General features: G+C 35.6%; 1 protein-coding gene across 3 annotated transcripts in view; it reads left to right on the top strand.

Annotated features, from left to right (window-relative positions):
* The window catches only part of LOC101737606 (adenylate cyclase type 2), a 240287-nt gene that overhangs the window by 198966 nt on the left and 17918 nt on the right, over positions 1-23403 (top strand). For all 3 annotated transcript variants that reach the window (XM_012696130.4, XM_062671268.1, XM_062671269.1), the window contains exons 9-19: positions 209-341; positions 2903-3119; positions 5126-5299; positions 8060-8187; positions 10431-10489; positions 11446-11607; positions 12807-12972; positions 14366-14449; positions 15066-15203; positions 16734-16900; positions 21849-22020. In XM_012696130.4, coding sequence (XP_012551584.1) covers positions 209-341; positions 2903-3119; positions 5126-5299; positions 8060-8187; positions 10431-10489; positions 11446-11607; positions 12807-12972; positions 14366-14449; positions 15066-15203; positions 16734-16900; positions 21849-22020 — 1600 coding nt within the window. The remainder of the gene's footprint in view (positions 1-208; positions 342-2902; positions 3120-5125; positions 5300-8059; positions 8188-10430; positions 10490-11445; positions 11608-12806; positions 12973-14365; positions 14450-15065; positions 15204-16733; positions 16901-21848; positions 22021-23403) is intronic.

Raw genomic sequence — 23403 nt, 5'->3', positions numbered from 1 at the left:
TTTTCAGTTCGAAATACAGTTGTCCTTTTCGTTTACTTTAAGGATAGGTCTGAAGAAAAAGATAGCGATATAATTTTTTTTGAATTTTGGTTTATACGTGCGACATTGTGTGCAGTGTCTTTTGTATTAATTGCTTTGTAGGGGTACCTAGAACCAGTATACATTAGTAAGTGTTAAGAACTTTTAACTTTTAACTTTTTTTTAACAGGCGTGTGCACATTACGAAAGCAACGATGCTCCAGCTAGGTGGAAAATTTGAAGTCGAACCAGGAGACGGTGCGTCGCGTGAGGGTTACCTCGCTGATCACAAAGTGGAAACGTACCTTATTGTTCCTCCGAAGGTAAATCATAAAATTGACGACTGCTACAACGCCCTTTTTTAATTTCGATAAATAATGGGAAACGGATCACCAACAAAAAAAAAACTTAAAGTTAAAAACGAAGTTATTATAATTAATTAATGAAGCTTATTATTTAAAAAAAATGTGGTTTACTGGTTGTAGGACCTCTTGTGAGTCCGCGCGGGTACCACCACACCGCCTATTTCTGCCGTGAAGCAGTAATGCGTTTCGGTTTGAAGGGTGGGGCAGCCGCTGTAACTATACTTGAGACCTTAGAATTTATATCTCAAGGTGGGTGGCGCATTTACGTCGTAGATGTCTATGGGCTCTAGTAACCACTTAACACCAGGTAGGCTGTGAGCTCGTCCACCCATCCAAGCAATAAAAAAAAAACGTGAGCGCTTGGGATACGGGATACACTTTCAGCAACGTACTTCCTTATTATCAAGATCTTCTTGAAGAACCTAATCAAAAAGTTTCATTTAATATTTTCTTGAAATAAATTAATAATATAAACACATATACATACATATGTAGAAAGAGATGTGTTGTCGATCTATAAAATACCATATACATATTGATAAAATTATATCGCTGCAATCTATGCAAAGACCTTACAACACTGGAGTCTATTCGTTTTCCGTGGACTGACTGGCGTTTCATCACATGTTACGTGCAATAATTACGTACATTAAAAAAAAAAAAAAATACATGTGTGCAATTCACACGTGGTAGAAGTGAAACCTTCCAAAATTAAAATACAATTATCCTAAACGTCTTAAGTATATGTAAAATTTTGTCATTAGTAAATAATTGTAAGGTAATTGTAAATCTGTGAATTGATATTTTAATTTCACGTATAATCCTAAATTAAAATTCACTACAAGAGCTTTCATACACACGTTAGTATTAAAAAATCTCACAGATGGCGCTGTATTAAATAGTATGTATATTTCTGCCTCATTCTTTGCTGGCTTCATCCTACACATTTTTATATTTGTGTCTCTTATCTGTCGTTTTTTCCGTTGCATCCGGTTTGAAATCACAACGATTCTAAAGAAGTTTTCACTTCAATAATTGAGAATGAACTCGAACGCATCTAATTATCATGAGTGCAACACATAATCTAGATGCGAATGCTCCAGCGAGTGTGTTCATTTAAATTAGGTTAATTGTTTGCGCGCGATTTTTGCTTTCAAAGCTGTCCACACTGAGTTAAAAAAACTAGATAGGCCATATTAAATGTTCTACGCACGAAACCGGTCGTTGGAAACGTTCACACAATTTTCAGTAAGCGACAAGATGAATTACAACGTCTTAAAGGTGAGTGATAAATGTTCTCTGGCCGGAATCTACGCGGATTAGCGTTGTTCTTCATCTAATTGCTAGCGTTGTGAAACACTAATGGAATACATTATTAGTTGTTTATTTATTATGAAAATTAAATTTTTTTTTTGTTACGTCATTAGACTAGCTGAATTTGATGAAATGCGATACGAATATTTATGGACACCGGCAATGACAGGGACCTGCCGTATATGTGCAGTGATACTTTGCACATCCCTCATTAATTATTTGTTAATATAGCATCAGGACAATCTTATATATTTTTATGACATGTTTTTCTTTGCTTAACAGAACGTAAGAAAATTATTTTTTTTGGTTGTACACTTTTTCTTCTCACATACATCCTATTCCTTTGGTTGTGTGATTTAGTCCAAAAAACATACAAATGGATTAAGCTCGCTTCATACATACGATTATTATTTAAAGATGTTTTTAAATCTACCTTTTTATTAATGTTTCTTTTTGGGTAAAATCGAGTTTAAGAATAATTTTATACGTATTAATAGTTCAATCAAACACTTAGGCTACATCCACTCGAAGAATTCCCTTAACAACATTTCCTTGAACTCCAAACGTAATTCTATTCCACGGAGGGTCTTTCCCAATTTGCATTTGATAAGCGTGACAAATTGGGGTTCCGATATCTTGATAATCTTACCACTCTTCCGATATACCTTTCAGCTTGTTTGCTACGTTTCATTATTTTTTTATATCCTTAGATTGGTGGACGAGCTCACAGCCCACCTGGTGTTAAGTGGTTACTGTAGCCCTTTGACATCTACAACATAACTGCCGCCACCCATCTTGAGATATGAGTTCGGTGTCAGTGTAGTTAGAACGGCTGCCCCACCCTTCAAACCGTACTGCTTCACGGCAGAACTAGGCGGGTTGGTGGTACCACTTAACACCAGGTGGTCTGTAGGCTTATGGGCCAGGTGGGCTTATGGGCCAGGTCATCCACCCATCTAAGCAATAAAAATAAATAAAAAACCTACCCGAGCGGACTCACAAGAAGTTCTACCACCAGTAATAACGCAAATTATAATTTTGCGGATTTGATTTTTATTACACTTTAATTAAATGTTTTGCGTTATTCATTACGTGTAAGATTATTAATGAAATGTCAAAAACCAGTGATTCTAATTCAAGAACAATGCCATATTAAGATTTATTTGGATGCTAATCGTTCATGTTTTCAAAACTAATAATTTTAGAAGCCTTCGGAAAACGGTCGCCTCTCCATATGCACGGTAGACCGCAAAGCCAGTATTGTTTCATCGTTGTACCAAGAAACGTCACCGACGAGAGCGAAGGACAACATTAGTCCGGTACCCTCGCAGCACAGCTTCGTTGAAGACAGCGTCAAAGTTCTCAGATCAGAGTCGATGAGAGTGGAGCCAGCGCGAACGGAGTCCATTAGAATTGTCGGTGGTAAGTTTCTGCACCTATACTCTATTCCAATTACGAAGTTCCGTTTGACAGATGTTTTAGCTTAGCTTAGCTTAGCTTATCAGCCCATGGACGTCTACTGCTGGACATAGGCCTCCCCCAAGCCTCGTCACAAAGAGCGGTCCTGCGCTGCCTGCATCCAGCGGATCCCTGTGAACCTCAATAGATCTATGGTAGCCGGAGACTCTTAGCACCCCCCGCCCCGCCGTTACCTTGACCGCTACCGTAGCCAGGAAGAATATCGGAGCTGCCGGGGACCGGGGCCATTTTTTATTTGTGTCAGCCATGGGGGGGGGGTGCCATAATTGCCACGCTTGGCATGCGGATTGGCGATCGCAGTGTGCTGTTATGACACTCGGAGAACGCTGCTGCCCATGCTCTGGATAATCCCTTAGTCGCCTCTTACGACACTCACGAGAGGAGAAGGGGAGGTGTTATTCTTTTTCGAGGCCGACACCACACGGCCAACAGACAGATATTATTATGTTATTGTGTGTGTGAATTAATTGTATAAGAATTTAGATTGATTGTGTATTTTTGAAATGATTTTTACGATCATGAACAAAAAATGATTATTATTTAAAATTAAGCGAAACGTGAAGAGTTACGTTCTAAGAAGTGTCAAAAGGGACTTCGTAATTGGAATAGAGTATAACAAACGATTTATTTATGAGCCTTGAAAGCGAAATGTGTACATTGAAAATTTTGAATTGGAGTTCGAATGATTCCATACTAGTACGTACACTGGAAACTCAGAGCTCATGTGTCGAAGTTAGTGGCGGTATCGCCTTTGTGTGATGTCAATGGACTCTCAAACTAAACACCGGGCGGGCCGTATGTCCAGTAATCTAGAGCTATACAATACAATTTTTAGTACGCTTTAAATAAAATAAATAATTGAATCTATATATTAATACGTGAAGCAAAAACTTTGTATCCCTTTTTACGAAAGTTGCCCGGACGGAGGAGTATGAAATTTTCCACACTTATAGAGAATATAGAGAAGAAGTGCACAATGCTAATATTTTTTTAAATTATAGCATAAAAGATACATTATATCAATAAAGAAAACATTACACACACTACATACCATGTATTTGACGCACACACGCATGCATACTATTTATTGTCAAACTTTTGTTCTTGACGTTTGTGGTCAAATTGAGAATAGATTAAATATTGTTTGTCTTTATTAATATTTTTTTATAGTGTAGCCTTGGCAAAATTTGTGATTATAAAAGTATAAAATACAATCATAATAGTGTACAAAGTTACAATTCCAATTAATTATAGTCGAATTTCGACTACTGCGGGACCTCTAGTAATAAATAATAATTCGAATCGAATTTTATATTTTATTTTATACTAACCTTCCGGATAAGCCGACTTTTTTCGACTTTTGGATTCAATTTTATAATCTGTAGAACAGAATAGCAGTGCCAATGTGAGGAAAGTAAAAATTGGGAAATTTTTAATTAGCGAGCAACGAGGATTATCAGTTCATGTTTGTTGAAAGTATCTGTATTTTTTCCATTAGACTTAAAGACTGCTGTATAGTTTACCTCTCTGTAATATTGGCATGTGTAGATTCTATACACTTATAAACTATATGTACAATCGTAACATCATTACAATATCATTTATAACAAATTACACTCTATCCTATTCCTAAATTGAAGACCTGCGTGCTTTTTATTCCCATATCTGTTAGAACTTCATGAGCTTTGAAGTTTAAATTATCTTTTTTGTAACTACGTGTAGCAGAAAATTGCACTATCTTTTAGCTTGTAAATTGAGAGGTTGCCATTTTTTTGTAGTTATATTTTTTTAAAGATCTTTTTTAAATAAGATTTTTGTTTAAAGTTATAAAATTTAGATCGAAAATATACATCCTTACCGATTCAATCGTAGACTAATCAAACGTGGTAATACTGGTTATTTTCGAAGCCCTTTTAGTTAATTTAATAAAAGTATACGTACTTTTACAGACCTGAGCCGAAGAGCTTCGGTAAGAGTGGACGGTCCAAAATCAGTGGCCTTTGAAAGTGGTCATGTGGCGACCAGCTCTGGTGAAGGCCTCAGCAATGGAAGCGCGGTTGCTATTAAGCCAAAGAGTCGAAGTGGTTCCATTATTGGAGCCATCAGCCCTATCATGGGAACTGGTGAGTATGAATCATGATATAAATAAGATTTGACAAAACGTACTTTTAATACGCTTTAATTAGCTTCAGACGTATGTTAGTATGTAACGGAATCTTTGAACATAATTTTGACTCCCTTCAAAACGTCGGATTAACTCGAAATTGGAATACTTATTAAGGACCGATGACAATTCAACATTCAAAAAAAAATATGAAAAAATTGAAATTCAAGAAAAAAATGAAAAATAAATAATAGTTTTAAAAAACTAAAAAAAATACGCTTTCATAAAAGACCCAACAAAAAAATAGAAAATAAATTTTAATAAATTTGAATTAAAAATAGTGTAAGAAAAAATGATTTTATTGTAAAAGACCGTGGGGTGCTTTTCAGGATATTATCAAAAAAACCCTTCTACTCATATTTTTTCATAAAATATTTATAACTACTGATACCATGCATTAAATTTTATTATCTATTTTTTAGTTAGATTTTCTATAAAAGCGTATTTTTTTGTTTTTTTAAACTATTATTTTTTATATTCATAACCAAGAAAAAGAAGTCATTTCGAATGTAATTGTATGGTAGTTATAGTTACTCAATAATCATCGATTAATAGGGAAATTTCAAGGTACGCAGAAGTTGCTTTTATCGCTTATTGCACCAAACTGTTTTTTAAAATTGGTTTCATGAAGGAGATACTCCATCTGTTTGAAAACATTGAAGTTAATTGCAGACTTCGGCGCTTGAACAATAAATTTATTGATAGTAATACACGCGAGCTAGATACACTACGTTGCTTAAGATAACATTAAAACAAACACTTGTATTTTTCCCCGTACATATTCGCTATAATTATTCCACTCTGGCTGGTAGGAAATCTCACGGTGCTGAACCTGAGAGTGTGAGAATCTGCCACCGGATCTAAATCGCGGCCCACTGAGAAGATCAGGTGAAAAACTCAGTGGGTCTAATAAATAGGTTTAGCGTTAGGATTTACTATTGTTACTTTTTTTTTTAATTGAAAATTGCATTAGGCAGTCAGATCTCATTCTTTTTTTTTATTGTTTAGATGTGTGGACGAGCTCATAGCCCACCTGGTGTTAAGTGGTTAATGGAGCCCACAGACATCTACAACGGAAATGCGCCACACACCTTGAGATATAAGTTCTAAGGTATAGTTACAATATATCAGTATAGTTACAACGGCCGCCCCACCCTTCAAACCGAAACGCTTTACTGCTTCACGGCAGAAATAGGCAGGACGGTGGTATCTACCCGTGCGGATTCACAATAGGTCACCAGTAATGAATTAGCTGATACTGCTATCCCTCTTTTAGGATTTTTTGGCACATTTAACATTTATATTTTAATCAAATTTAGTAGAGAAGGTTTTTCGACTGTATGTATGTTCAATGATTTCTGCGTCATAGGTAGACCGATTTTAATTATTTTTTTCTTTGAAGTATAATACACTAAATAGTTAACTTTCATATACAATGTATTCGACTTTAAAAGTCGGTTAATGATTATCTTTAGTGTTGTTTTGTGACAAAACATCTAATAAATTAATTTTTCATTTGATTTACGAAGGTAATATATCGCCAATCGACGAGATCCCGAAACGATTATTCATTCGAATGATAAGTACAATATCGATTGAATCGATGTGTTAGTTTATATGTATATTTATTGTTATTATGTTTTTCTTGTGTTGTTCGATTGAGCATGATTTATTGTTGTCGAGATCAATTACATTGTGTAGTTTACTCGTATTATTACTTACTGAGGAATACGACTAAATATAAATGGGTCATTAAATCAAGAATCATCCAACCAAGGTCGCAATTATTAATGAATCTAAAGTATCGGCCGGGATGTACCGATGGAAAGGAACTTTTCTTTTTTCATCATATTTAAAGACTGTCTGTTGTCTATTCTCGAGCTTAATCTGCCTGATTACAGTCTATGGTCTATTTTAAAGTATGGTAAGGCATATTAAGCACTCAGGTAGCTTGTAGTCCCTAAAACACTTCACAAGTTTGTTCACAGTGAAGAATTTCACGTTGAATAATGTACCATAATTATTCGATCGATAATTGGCCACAACTCTTAAAGTATTAAAGCATAATTATATAGACATAATTAGAATATAAATGAAGCTCTATTTTTTTAAAAGCTATTTTGCAAATAAAAAAAATTGTCTTATTAATTGTAGTAACGTTTATTTAAAGTATAAATTTTTGAAGAAATAGTAGTTTATTTCTGAGATATAAATATTTAGAGTTATTGGTGGGAATCTAGAAAGTATATTCTCTCGTGACTAGTGAAAATCGAAAAAAAAATACAAATAAATAAAAATAAAAAATATCATTCAACACGCAGATTGCTTAATAAATTTGTGTAACCTAGTTTTTGTTTGTGTCTTTGTTCATCTTCGTCATTTTGTGTTTTCACTTATCAAAGTTTTTCATCAAAGTCTCATAATTTATTCAATCATTAAGTCAATCAAGGTTGGTTTAGAGAGCGGTAGTAGGTGCATCTTATTTGAGAAAAAGAGAAAAAAATATGATAAAATATTATATACATATTATACAAACGCACACACACACACACACACACACAAAGAGTGTACATATATTATACACATTACAGACAAGAACTTACGTATTATAATATGATATCACATTTTTACACGTGAATAAAAAATATATATAGCACATGCATATGCATGTATATAATATATAGTATTTGGTAATCACGGGTGTTCCGATTCTTTTCAGCTACTCCCGGGATCCCTTCGCGATCTCGTCCTTCGAGTAGAATGACAAAATACGTAGAATGTTGGGGAGCGGACAAACCTTTCGCTAACATAACTGATTCTACTCTAGCGAAAAACATTGGAATCTCTGTGAGTATTGCTTTTATGAGTGTTGAGATATATCTTAAGCCCGCCATATTATTCGTAGTTCAAACTAAAAACTAGAATATTTAAACTATCAATAACCATTAACTCGTTATTTCAATCATAGTTGTACTCTCTGTCGGAGTTTAAACTGTTTCAAAGTTAAAACGGCCACAATGGAGCAACTAAACTGTGAAATTGGATTTAAAACATTTTAAATCAAATTCTCTTCAAAATGGCCGCTCGATTCAACAGCTGTTTGTTGTTTTGTGTGAAAGTGTCCATCATTATTATTGTATTAAGTTAGCGTTGCCCTATTAGATTCACTAGTGGTCCCACGGTAGTCGAAATTCGACTATAATTAATTGAAATTATAAGTTTGAACATTATGAGTAGAGTGTAAAATCTTAAATTTTAAATTGTAGGCTGTGTATCATAAAATCGAATAAGTTCAAAAATATTGTAGACAAAAAAACATGACCCAAAGACTTAAACTTTTGTATAAAATAAACGTAAAAAAAACAAAATGAATCCATCCGACGGGTGACACATCAAAACAGGACGGATACAAACAGTAGATGTGAAAGGTAATAGATCTTCAGGCACCTTGTTGAAAATGGGTGTACCTCAGGGTTCTATTTTGGGTCCTTTTTTATTTCTAATATATATAAACGATTTACCTAGTTTTATTGAGTCCCGACACGAGGTCGTATTATTCGCAGATGATACATCTTTATTATTTAAAATTAAACGACAACTACAAGTCTATGACGAAGTGAATGATGCGATTTCGTGTGTGGTTCATTGGTTCCGTATCAATAACCTATTATTGAATAGTAAGAAAACTAAATGTATTAAATTTACTTTAAAATGTATTAAACCATCTTTAAATGTGAGACAAGTGGATAGTGATGTAATTGTTTCTGAGGAATCATTGGAGCTTGTTGAGTCAACCGTATTTCTTGGTATAACAGTGGACTCCAAACTGCAGTGGGGACCTCATATTCATAAATTGGCGAGTAAGCTCAGCTCTGCAGCATACGCAGTAAAAAAAATTAGAATGTTAACAAACGCGGACACGGCTCGTTTAGTTTACTTTAGTTACTTCCACAGTGTCATGTCCTATGGCATTTTGCTGTGGGGCAATGCGGCCGATGTAGAAACGATATTTATTCTGCAGAAAAGAGCTATACGCGCTATTTATAACATGCACTCAAGGGAATCCCTGAGGGAGAAATTTAAAGAAATTAAAGTTCTCACTATGCCATCCCAGTACATTTTTGAAAATTTGATGTATGTTCGTAAATATATTGAGGAGTTTCCTAAAAAGTCGGACATACATAATAGAAATACTAGGAACAAACACAAGCTTGTTGTGCCGATGAGTACGGTACATAAGATACGAAATTCATTCGGGTGTTTGTCTGTGCGCCTGTACAACAAAATCCCACAAGATGTTCAGAACCTACATATACATAGGTTTAAGAAAACTGTTAAAGAACATCTGTGCAATAAAGCTTACTATAAAGTCAATGATTATCTAGAAGATTGCACAAAGTGGGAATGAGTTGCTCGCTCCGGGCATTCCAATATTGTGGTAATTGTTACGTTATAATACTCATTGTAAAAAACTCATATTTAAAAAAAAATGTAATATTAAAAAATTAATAAATAACAATTTATTAAAAAAAAAAAAACATGCCCGCTGAGTTTCTTGCCAATTCTTCTCAGGACGGAGGCTAGTTCTTGTGAATTGGCGGTAGTTCTTTTGACGTTCAACAAGTATGTACTTTCATTTATGTTGAATAAAAAAAAAAAAAAAAAAAAAAAAAAAAAAAAAAAAAAAAAAAAAAAAAAAAAAAAAAAAGAAAAACAAAATTGTTATTTTTATTTCATTCCGAGCATTTTCATATTTATCTACCTTTTAAACCTTCTCTGGACTTCCACAAATAATTCAAGACCAAAATTAGCCAAATCGGTCCAGCCGTTCTCGAGTTTTAGCGAGACTAACGAACAGCAATTCATTTTTATATAATATATAGATTTTGAGTGATATTTTTTGTGAATTTGTATATGTGAAATCCAGCTCCAGATTAACTAGCCTGGATCTAAAAAACAGGAGAATTCTCCCAATTTAGATTTCGATTATAGTTTATCTTTACGTTGCGGCCGAGTGCAATTTTAATTTCAAATCGCAATTAGACAGCACCATAGATTACAAACTAAATAAATTTATTTAATTTTTTCAGAGCTTAGCAATGATCGAACAGAACTTACTGCCTCAGCGTACCAATTGTTGTGACTGCAGGTGAGTTTAATTAATATTACACTTGCGTTTTTAGAGAAAACGTCGAGTAATTTGAGAAAAATGTCTATAAAAAATATTGACCTCCTCGTCTCTCAAAACTAATTCACAAATTTACTAATTTCCAAATAAAATAACTATTACATGGGCATACAGATGATAATTACTCTAATGTTAATTTACAGTAGCAAATAAATATTTGGTCTAATGAAATCATTTCACGAAGAAAAAAAAACAACGGAATATGCAAAGGGAAATGTAATCGTATTTTTAAATTTTAATATTAGAATACCAAACAAATAAATTTACTTTTACTATCGTTTCATGACGTCACGTTTAATAAAGTTAATTATTAAGGCTGATTGATATCTCTCCTAATGTTTAAGTTTTTGTGTATAATGATACGATAGCCAGGGCTTACATTGTGGTAGATGCCGGGCGTGACGTGCGGCACCTCGTCCAAATATTGGACAGCCAAACTGGAACCGATATGATTAGACACATATATAAATGAGAAAAATGTTTGAATACTACATAAAGTTTTCAACAATCAAAGTCAAGGAAAAGAAAACTTGTTTTTTTTTTTATTGCTTAGATGGGTGGACGAGCTCACAGCCCACCTGGTGTTAAGTGGTTACTGGAGCCCATAGACGTCCACAACGTAAATGGGCCGCCCACCTTGAGATATCAGTTCTAAGGTCTCAGTATAGTTACAACGGCTGCCCCACTCTTCAAACCGAAACGCATTACTGCTTCACGGCAGAAATAGGCAGGGTGGTGGTACCTACCCGCACGAACTCACAAGAGGTCCTAACACCAGTAAACAAGACACTTACACAGATACTAATAAAGTGCGTCGCAGAGCAACCAAAGTTTTGGTGATCATGTAAATTTTGATCGATGCTAGCCCTAAAATAAAAAAGTACATTTCGGATCTTGATTATAGTTCATTATTGTAGCAACAACACCGAAGGCATAAACCGTGTGACGCTCTGGTTCAAGAACAGCAATCAGGAACGACAATATAGGAACCAATCGGACACGCAGTTCAAGTATAACATCGCCTGCGCATCGCTACTGTTCACGTTATTGGCATTCACCCAACTACTCACCGTACCGAAGTAAGTTGAGATATTTTTTTATTGCCTTTGTAGACAGACGAGCATACGGCCCACCTGATGGTAAGTGGTCACCGTCGCTCATGGACGTCAGCAATGCCAGGGGCAGAGCCAAACCGCTGCCTACCATAAAGTACTCTCCGTAAGCCTCGTTTGAAGAAGGACATGTCATAGCGCTCAGAAAACACCGATTTCAATGTTAAATTTGTACGGTTGACGAGCTAACGACTCGTTAAGTAGCTCACTCTTTAAATCAATCAGTTACTCGTTCACTGACTCATTCATTGTTTAATAGTTAAAATATTTACTAAAAATGTGAAATTGCGGGCTGTGAACATGTGCTGGTGGACTAAACTTACCTGTATTGTATATATCGATATGATTAACAAAAAAAAAATTTAGAGGAAAAAGTTTGTAGGCGTGTCAGGTCAGATTTTATTGTCACCTTACGATAGCAAATCCGAGAAATTCTACGACAAATTATGGACATACGAGATTGATGAAGAATAGCGGCATATACAACCCATTGAATTGACGCTCTGATTAAAATAAACTGAGTCATCAAAATTATTAAGAAGGTTAAGTAAGTGTGTACAGTATTTGAAATATATTAAAGATTTATAGCAATACAGTTAGATTGAAAAATGAACTGTTTAATATACGGTTTTATTTAGGTAGAGAAGCCAACAAGCCTGGCTAACAATAAGTCGAAATGGCACCAATTGGTATACAAATATGAAATCGCACTCGGGATCTTTTTTATATTTTTTATAGCTTAGATGGGTGGATGAGCTCACAGCCCACATGGTGTTAAGTGGTTACTGGAGCCCATAGACATCTACGACTTAAATGCGCCACCCACCTTGAGATATAAGTTCTAAGGTCTTAAATATAGTTACAACGGCTGCCCAACCCTTCAAACCGAAACGCATTACTGCTTCACGGCAATAATAGTGGTGGTACCTACCCGCGCGGACTTACAAGAGGTCCTACCACCAGTAATTTCGCAAATTATAATTTTGCTGGTTTGATTTTTACTACACGATGTTATTCCTTCACCGTGGAAGTCAATCGTGAACATTTGTTGAGTACGCGAGCGTAGTTGACTAATGTCTGATGACTGCAAAGCTTAGGGCAGCGTGTCTCATTTCATCTCAACGACTGTTCTATTTTAATGATTAAATGACTCCTTTAACTTCCAGGGGCATAGTTCTGTACGCGTCGTTCGGTCCAACGTTTGTAACGTTGATGGTATTCGTGTATTTGTCTTGGTATGATGATAATCTCTTCAAGAGAGGCCTCCGTCCGCTCTCGGATGTACCGATCATGGACGACTTATACGCCGACACATGCACAAAGCCTGGACAGGTAAATTGAACTGGTTTTTTTAAGCAACCTTACCTATTACTTGGGATAGGAGTTGTGGGCTCGCACAGGTAAGCATCAACATTCTGTTTTTTCCAGCCACGTAGCATTTAGGCATTTCGGTTTGAATGTTGGCGCAGGCATTATATAGGCAGATTACGAACTTATGTCTTAAGGTCAGTGGAGACAGACATGTCTATGGGTTTCTGTAACTACATCAGATGGGTCGGGCTTACGTAGTCACGTAATAATAATAAAAAAAGTTCTTTGTGTTCAGAGGAGTAGTCCTAAGCCTACTCAGGCCGTAGTGTGATCTCTTTGTAAACTCGGGATTGGTTATACAGCTTGGAGATTAGTATTGAAGCTAAACCAGCTTAATACAAATCGATCTTTGGGCAGCTGTTAGCAAATCCCACCCCTCCTGGCTGAGCCCTTGCTCGCCCAACTGTCCTGGTGAAACTGGAAAGGCCTTCGGGACTATCATTAATCCTTTCTTCATAAAAAAAAAACAAATCGATCTCAACATTCTCATGGGTACTAATTTTTATTTTCAATCTATCCATTGTGTGGCCAAGTTAAATTTTAATTCTAACTACATTTACGATTTAATCTCGCATTAATTGTTATTTTCGTTGAATTATTTCTGACGTGTTGAATATTTTACAGTTTTCGTGGTCACCGACCAGTTGTACATGTTGTTTTAATTTTACGTACGAACGCCAAAACCGTAGGTAACAAATAATACTTAGTTCAATTCTGTTTTAAGAATAAGTGTTATCGTTTGACTAAAACAACTTTTACGTTTTAATCTAAGTTTTCAATTACCACGAAAACTGTAGGGTTCGATTTGTCGGAAATAATATAACGACAAAAAATCTATATATTAATACGTGAAGCAAAAACTTTGTATCCCTTTTTACGAAAATTGCGCGGACGGAGGAGGACGAAATTTTCCACACTTATAGAGAATATAGAGAAGAAGTGCACAATGCTAATATATTTTTTAAATTATGCATAAAAGATACATTAAATCAATAAAGAAAACATTTCACACACTACATACCATGTATTTGACGCACACACGCATGCATACTATTTATTGTCAAACTTTTGTTCTTGACGTCTGTTGTCAAATTGAGATTAAATATTAATTTGTCTTTGTTAATATTTTTTATAGTGTAGTTTTGGCGAAATTTGTGATTATAGAAGTCTAAAATACAATCATAATAGTGTACAAACTTACAATTCCAATTAATTATAGTCGAATTTCGACTACTGCGGGACCTCTAGTATATATAAAATCGCAAAAGTAGTTTTCGTTTGTTTACGACTAGACGCGAAAACCGAATAAAATACTAACATTTTTCTTTATTTATTTTTTGTGTTTTCTTATTAGGTTGTAGCCAGCAATCGCTTCATAAGGCTAACGATGTTCCTTGTGTCCGTCGCACTGATCGGAGCCTGTGCGGTTATCAATTTGGTAAGTTTAGAAACTCATGAAGGGTGCACCAGTCTATTTTAACTTACGTAATGTTTCAAGAGTGTGTTATTTCTTTCGAAACATAAAATTATTAGTATTAATGTAAAGATTACGATAAAACAAAAATTGCAATTCAGACTGTTTTTTATCCTTAAACGGAGCTTGTCTTTCGTGTTTGATTGGAATTCATAGACATTAAAATTAAAAACAGTGGATACAGCTGAAATAGATTCGCATTACTATTGTAAACATTGTAATTGTCGCACCCTTTAAACCGGAAATGCTTTGCGACAGAAATAGTTTTAATAGAAATAGGTAGTAGTAAATTTGTGGTATTATTAAAATTCATTTGAGGCTCAGGCACTAGCTTCGAAATGTTTCTCCAGCGCCCAGCTGCCTTCTCCTTGTGTGAAGTTTCTCACATTTCACCTAGTGATACTTACCGAATACCACAATAAGAACTCTGTTCCCAAAACCGGGTCGTGTAGTGCGTTTAACAATAAATTGTTGTTTATTCATTAAGACAGAGCTAGCCACAGTGGACCATCGTCTAGCTCCAATATACGCAATATTCATTTTTTCCAAGATTCATTTGTTATTTCTTCATTAATTCCAGTTCCAAACATACGTATTCGAAGACGATTCAATCGAATTAACGAATGCGACTGAAAACCGAAACATATCGGAGGAATTCAACATCAGCGCTGCACCGGTCGAAGAATTGGCGAGGTTGAATCAATTCGATTCGGCGCCGGTGAGTTCTGAAAGAAATCTCAGTATAAGTCAGATATAAGTCCCACTTTTTATGGTACTGTATGGGCAGACGAGCTCACGACTTCTTCGGCGTTAACCAGCTACCCACAGAACACCGCCTGCTGTTGGATACGACTGGTGGTAGGACCTCTTGTGAGTCCGCACGGTTAGGTGCCGTGGAGCAGTAATGCGCTTCGGTATGAAGGGTGGGGTAGCCGTTGTAACTATACTGAGACCTTAGAAATTATATCTCAAGGTGGGTGGCGCATTTACGTTGTAGATGTCTATGGGCTCCGGTAACGACTTAACACCTGGTGGGCTGTGAGCTCGTCCACTCAAAAATAATAATAATAGTAGGGCGTGTTGTGGACCCGCGCCGGCACAACTATCCAACCAATCACTAAAACCAGTGCGCATGACTGTATCGCAGCAGAAATAGGGAGGATTCTGTTCCCCACCAATACCAGCTGACATTACGACTTGCCAACAGTGATTACGCAAAGTTATAAATTTTGCGACTTTTTTCTCTATCCCATTATGTTATCAAGGAAGTCATTCGTGAATATGAGTTAATTGAAAAATTGGGGCCTTTGCGGTTCGCTACGAATGGAATGAACGAGGCTTGAAGGGTGGGGCAGCCGTTGTAACTATGCTGAGACCTTAGAACTCATATCGCAAGGTGGCATTTACGTTGTAGATGTCTATGGGCTCCAGTAACCACTTAACATTAGCTGGACTGTGAGCTCGTCCACCCATCTATGCAATAAAAATAAAAATAAAGGTTATAAATTTTGCGATTTACCTACTTATTTATGAGATTATTTTATTATTTCATCATCGAAGTCATTCGCGAATACCGTCTTCTTGCATTAAAACTGTATAATCTAAAAACTTACTAAATTTTACAGGGGAGTGTTTTAAAGGTTTAACATAATAATATGATATTTTTAATATTAATCATCTTTGGAGCATTTTTTTTTTACCAGCAACATTATCTGTCTTTTAAAGTAAGATAAAATTATGTGTTAATTTTGTTAATAAGTAGTCAAAATATAGGTAAACTAAAAAAAAAAAAACTAAAACTAAACTTCGCTCTTCTGACGGTATTTATGAGAAAAATACTGGGGATACCAAATGATTCCGCATATTAACTCAATTTCGAATATTTGTGGAAACTGTACAATTTTAATGCGAAAAGACGATATGAGTTAGTTGAAAAATTGGGGCCTTTTTGGGTTTGCGGTTCGCGGCGATTACACGGCTCGTCTCACCACTAGAGTACAAATTCTTTTTAAGAGTTCAAATTAAAATTGTACTTTAGTGCAGTTTGTCCACGCACGTCTCACGTGGCCCATGTCTTCCAGAGCTACGTGTACAGCTCGAAAAATTGGGGCCTTTTTGGGTTTGCGGTTCGCTGCGAGTGCACGGCCCGTCTCAGCACTAGGGTACAAATCCTTTTCAAGGGTCCAAATTAAAATTGTACTTTAGTGCAGCTTGTCCAAGCACGTCTCACGTGGCCCATATCTTCCAGAGCTACGTGTACAGCTCGGTGTTCACTCTGGCTTCCATCTCGGTGTTCCTTCGGATCGGCTACGTGCTCAAGCTGCTGATGATGTGCATCACCCTCGCCGCTCACATCACGCTGTTCGTCTCCGCCGAGGTCTTCAGCGAATATTTTAGCGGGGACATGGAGTATGAGTGAGTAATTCAAATTTCAGAGAGAAAAAGAGAGAATGAATGTACTTCATTGTACACTAAGACGCAATATTTAAAAAAAAACCAGTGAGCAAGTTTAGTATATACATTTGTACAATAGGCGGCCTTCTCGCTAAAAGCAATCTCTTCCAGCCAAGCGTTTAATGTACAGAAGTTCTGTAAAAGATAAAGATACAGCAGGTATATCGCGGTGTACTATTAATAATACATTATTAAAGAAAATACACACATACATACATACAATATTACATACATACATATATACAATAAATTTGATTGTGTCGTTTCGGTTTCTAGTCTAATCAGTTGAAAACTTAAGTTCATACATGTTCATTTAAATGTATCTATAATGGTGAATGTGTCTGGATTTTGACGTGATAACTTCTACGGCTGCACGCACGAACAAGTGTCACGTTCCGTATGAGCGTGCAATCGAGAACGCGAAATAGTTCGAATAGTTCTGCTACTGACGTTAAGGTAAAAGCACCTATTACGGAGGTATTTCGCAAAATTTGAAAGTAAGAAAAAAAAATAAGCATTTGTAAGTATTTCTAAAGATGGAAAAAATTTTCATCGTCAAAAATGGAATTTAAATTTCGTATTACTTTTGAGTCTATGTTTCTTTTCTAGAAATTACTTATTTAAAAAAATGTTTTAAATAGCCGGGTCGATTTTCCCTAATACGGAGGTATGACTGAGGTCAGAGCCTATTACTGCGGTAGACGGTTCCTAATACAGAGGGTCAGAAATTATATTTATTAAGTTCCGAACATATAATATTTATTAAGTAAATAATATAAATGTGAAGAAGTTAAATTGTAAGTTTTGCATTAATTGACCACTTTTAATGAAATTTATAATACAAATGTACCTAGTAAGTATAACAGTGTATTCACACAGGTCGGCTCGGAAAGAAGAGTACATTTTTACCGCGTTTAAAAGTGATTTGGATTGTATTTTAACATGAGAATTCTAGGGAATTTCGAATGTATACACATAAATAAAATTGGAGTGTCTGTTTGTAATATTGAAATAGCCGCTTTTTACCACATGCATATAAATGCATATATATATACGGTACATACACCAAAACAACATTTTTTACAATTTTTGTCTGTCTGTCTGTTTGTTCCGGCTAATCTCTGGAACGACTGGACCGATTTTGACGAGACTTTCACTAATAGATAGCTGATGATATAAGGAGTAACTAAGGTTTTTTAGACTTAAACTTAATGGTAAACTTAAGGTAAGTGAAGTTTTCGGCTCAATTCAGACATTGGTGGCAACGGCCGACAGCGATGCGAAGGCCTACCCGATCTTGTGGACCGAATGGTAAACAGTCGACGTCGCCCTAAGCACGTCATTACGGATCTTCCCGATCCATTAACGGTGTTTTAGGTACCTCAAGCACCGGTTACCGTCCTCGCCGAACCCGTCGCTTGCGATGAAGAACTCGAAGAAGAAATCAACCTATAGACGCAGCCCACTGAGTTTCTCACCGGATCTTCTTAGTTGGTCGCGTTTCCGATCCAGTGGTAGATTCTTCGAAGCACTGCTCTTCGTAGGGTCAGTGTTAGCAACACTCCCGGTTTGAGCCCCATGAGATCATCTACACGTCAAGGGGAAGCTGAAATAGCCTGCCAAGGCTATCAGCATTGGTAGGAGAAAAAAAAGGTGCGAAGAGCACTTTCAGCTTTGAAAGAATTTTAAACTTTATCTACATTGTTTTATAGATCAGTATCGCTTGAAAGGATAAAAATGTTCGGTGGCTGATGCGGCGGCCGCTGCCACTGCTGTCTGAATAGAGCTATACATATTTAAGATGAACAAAATAGAATTACTTAATGGTAAATTTATTGAGGACTGCTTAGGAACAAACAAACAAAGCATTTGCTTGACCATCTGTGAATGTTTCACAGATGGTCATCTGTGAATGTAAACAAAAGATAAGAAAGTTTAATAGTTTTATGAATGAGTCTTTGTGCCTTTACCGACTCAATAGAAATATCTGTACGGGATTTCTGGGAATCTGTCATAAATGGTTCATAAAAACAAATCGCTATACCCGAAATTGACGCTATAGTATCCAAAGTCGCTCTTATCGAATGAATTTCTTACGAAAGTATGCTTTAAATTCAAGGGACGTAAGTTCGACGTTGCTATAACCGAGGTCGTTATTAATGAAATCCACTGTATTTAATATATTTTAATAACCTTTCACTTGTACACTATTCCCCTCTTATACATCGTATTTCTCTCTGAAAAGGGTTTGCTGGAAGAAAACTCATGAAGAGTTAAGCTCGCCTTTGTACATAGTATTTAGACATTCTTTAAATCTGTTTTTATTGTATTATCTTTTTGTGTAAAATAAGTATAAATAACCTTTCTATTATTTCTACGGAATCCTAAAACTTGTAATTTTATGTTCTATGAATATGACCGTAATAGGAGATCATAGAACCTAACACAGAGTTACCTGGAAATAACTACCACCGTAATAGGAAAACTACTCGTATTTTTTTAATCCTAATTCTGACCCATAAAAATTTCGATAAACAAAGAATGTAAATACTTAATCAAACGATAACAGTTTTTTGGCCCAGATGTGTAAAACTCAAGTCAACAGTTATACAAAATAAATGATTTGTGATTAATTAAAATACACCTTCCTATTTTTACCCCTTCTAAGAAACCAACATTTTGCACTCGACAGTTTTCATATTTAACTAGATTTTTAATGAATAATACATACCGCAGAATATGGTTTCTAATTTACAAGATTAATAATTATTCCAACTAAACTTGGAACTAATTCAATAACTTAATAAATTGAAAGTTATAAACAATTAAATATGCCCAGTATATTTCCTATTTCGGAGTTATACCACCGTATTAGGATTAATCTATAAAATTCGTACCGTATTACGGCGGTATTTTGTTTCTGATTTTTTGAGTAAAAAATGAGTTACATATATGAAACAAGCTATTTAAAAAGTAAGTATAATAGTAGGAAAATGCTATAAATAACACATAAACAAAGTTGAACGACTTATTAATACAAAAAACTTAGTATCTAAATATTAGTGTACTTATTTTTTTGTTCCGCGTTTGTATGGAAACTCCTCTCACGTTGATGCCGTGCTACAAACTGATAGATCTTGTAGTGTTGTTTATATGCTACACTTGAAAATGTCAGTTATGTTATGAAGTAATAGATTTAGAATAAATAGATTCCGTTTCGGTGAGCTTAAACTGAATAAAACAAGAATAAATGTCGAAAATAGAAATACCACCGTAATAGGAAGCGATTTTGACTACCGCCGTATTAGGAGCTTTTACCTTATTACGTAAATCTATCGTCCGTAAACTAACTTTAGATACACATCCAATATTATTTTTTTATGAGCAGGTACGGGTGTGTGAAGCTTCGTTAAAATTACTAAGCTCTTTAACGAATCAGAATTTCTTCACAGCCTTAGTATTTTAATTATTCTTTGAACTTATACTTATTAGTGCAAAATTACCAGACTAAGGGCAACTGAGGAGAGACGTGATTAGGCGGCTAATTGTTCAAATGCTATTTAAATTGTCATCAATTATAAGGCAAATTTCGTTGTTGGGTTAATTTGACTGAGTGCGCTAGGAACATGTATACAAGAGTTGTCGGTAGGTTTAGTGTTAACAGACTTAAGTAGCAAGGATTTCGTAAACAGCCACAGCTCTCAAAAGAATCTACTTAACTCAGCGAGCTTGTCTATTTGATACGCTTTTATTAGCTACATATGTATGTATGCTTGTAACCGAATCTTTGAACATAGATAGGTACCACCGCCCCGCCTATTTCTGCCGTGAAGCAGTAATGCGTTTCGGTTTGAAGGGTGGGGCAGCCGTTGTAACTATACTGAGACCTTAGAACTTCTATCTCAAGGTGTGTGGCGCATTTACGTTGTAGATGTCTGTGGGTTCCAGTAACCACTCACAGCCCACCGCCCACCCGGTGTTACCGGGTGGGCTGTGAGCTCGTCCACACATCTAGGCAATAAAAAAATAAAAAAAGAACATGATTTTGACCCCCTTCATAACGTCGGATTAACTCGAAATTTGGTATACTTATTAAGGACCGATGACAATTCAATATTTAAAAAAAATTTGAAAAAATTGAAATTCATCTAAAAAATGAAATATAAATAATAGTTTAAAAAACTAACAAATTTGGCTTTTATAGAAAATCCAACTAAAAAAAGTGTGTGTGTCCGCTCCGACGCACGACTGGAGTTTACTGGATATAAAAAATTAAACGAAACAATACGAGAAATAGTTCTATATTACGACAACACGATACACTACAGATTATTAACAAATTAACGAGACACAAAACAAACGACTAACAAATATATGAAAATACAATAATGAGAGAAACGCGCGATCAGTACGAGGCTTTGTGGCGGACTGCCGGCGCAGCAGCCCGGCGTCACCTGCGATAACGCGGCCGCGCGTTGGCTCCTGATTGGCGCGCGCACGCATCACGCAATCAGGAGCCAATCAGGCGCATAACGCATTTCGTGTGACATGCTAGTACGATTTTGGTCCCCATAATTTTCATACCCCGGGCCTATATATGTAAATCGATTCTAAAGGAGTAAACTCCAAAAATAGAAAATAAATTTGACTTAAAAATAGTGTAAGAAAAAATGATTTTATTGTAAAAAAAAAACCGTGGGGTGCATGGTATCAGTAGTTATAAATATTTTATGAACACATATGAGTAGAAGGGTTATTTTGATAATATCATTTTAATTCAAATTTATTAAAATTTATTTTCTATTTTTTAGTTGGATTTTCTATAAAAGCGTATTTTGTTAGTTCTTTTAAACTATTATTTATTTCTCATTGATGCATTGTAATTGATTTTTCTTGAATAATTTTGGAGGTTCTCGATGTTCCCGTACGCCGCGAAGACAGGCATGATCCTCATATTCTTGGCGGTGCTGCTGCACATCCTCGACCGCCAGATAGAGTTCACCTCCCGCACTGACTTCCTCTGGAAAGACAAGTTGAAGTTCGAACAGGAGGAAGTCGAGACTATGAGAGGAATTAACAAGGTATGCATCTTTATCGATCTTTTAAAACGGTAGAATCCGCCGTTTATGTACATTCAAGAATCAAGAGGAGTATGAAATTTCCCACACTTATAGAAAATATAGAGAAGGAGTGCAGGATGTTACTATTAAATACATTAAATCAATAAAAAAACATTACACACACTACCATGTATTTGACGCACACACGCATGCATACTATTTATTTATTGTCAAACTTTTGTTCTTGACGTCTGTGGTCAAATTGAGAATAGATTAAATATTGTTTGACTTTATTAATATTTTTCTTTAGTGTAGTCTTACTGAAATTTTTGATTATAGAAGTATATTAAATAGTCTTTGAAAATAGAATCATAAAAGTGTACAAACTTATAATTTCAATTAATTATAGTCGAATTTCGACTACCGGGTGACCACTAGTAGTAGTAAAAATAGAAATGAGTAATAGGGCCCGAGTCAGCAATTTGTAGAATTCTATTCTGTCTGTTGGTTTGTTCGCCACATCTACGGAACTACCGAAGCGATTTTCATATAATCTTTTCAAATATAGACATGAATTTGTGATAATTACATTGTTACTTTAGATTTTAGATGTTAAATAGCAAATTTTTTTTTTTTTTTTTTTTATTGCTTAGATGAGTGGACGAGCTCACAGTCCACCTGGTGTTAAGTGGTTACTGGAGCCCATAGACATCTACAACGTAAATGCGCCACCCATCTTGAGATATAAGTTCTAAGGTCTCAATTATAGTTACAACGGCTGCCCCGCCCTTCAAACCGAAACGCATTACTGCTTCACGGCAGAAATAGGCAGGGTGGTGGTACCTACCCGTGCGGACTCACAAGAGGTCCTACCACCAGTAATTACGCAAATTATAATTTTGCGGGTTTCATTTTTATTACACGATGTTATTCCTTCACCGTGGAAATCAATCGTGAACATCTGTTGAGTACGTATTTCATTAGAAAAATTGGTACCCGCCTGCGGAATTCGAACACCGGTGCATCGCTCAACACGAATGCACCGGACGTCTTATCCGTTAGGCCACGACGACTTTAAAATATTATAATAAAAATATTACTAATACTGATTCACGCCAAGCCTCTGAACCGATTTAAAGAATATAAGCTAACTTTTTTCCTGCTGTTAAGATAGGCTTTCGCCCACGCAATGTTAATGTAATGCTGCGGCGGAAACTGTAGTTAAATAAATATTTCTAATATTAAGATCGGTTTTCAGTGTATAAAACTATTTTTTGTGTCGACTGTAGTGTGTGTAATACTTGTTTTTCCTGGCAATTAGATTATGTACGTAACCTAGCATTTTTTTCGGTCTTTCCGTGTCGTGGACATAATCAAAACTACTTTAGCGTTATAGTCTCGAGT

The sequence above is a fragment of the Bombyx mori genome, chromosome 11 (assembly GCF_030269925.1).
Source record: "Bombyx mori chromosome 11, ASM3026992v2".
Lineage (NCBI taxonomy): Eukaryota > Metazoa > Arthropoda > Insecta > Lepidoptera > Bombycidae > Bombyx > Bombyx mori.
The sequence above is the reverse complement of the archived record's forward strand: the minus strand, read 5'-3'. Positions and strand labels throughout refer to the sequence as shown.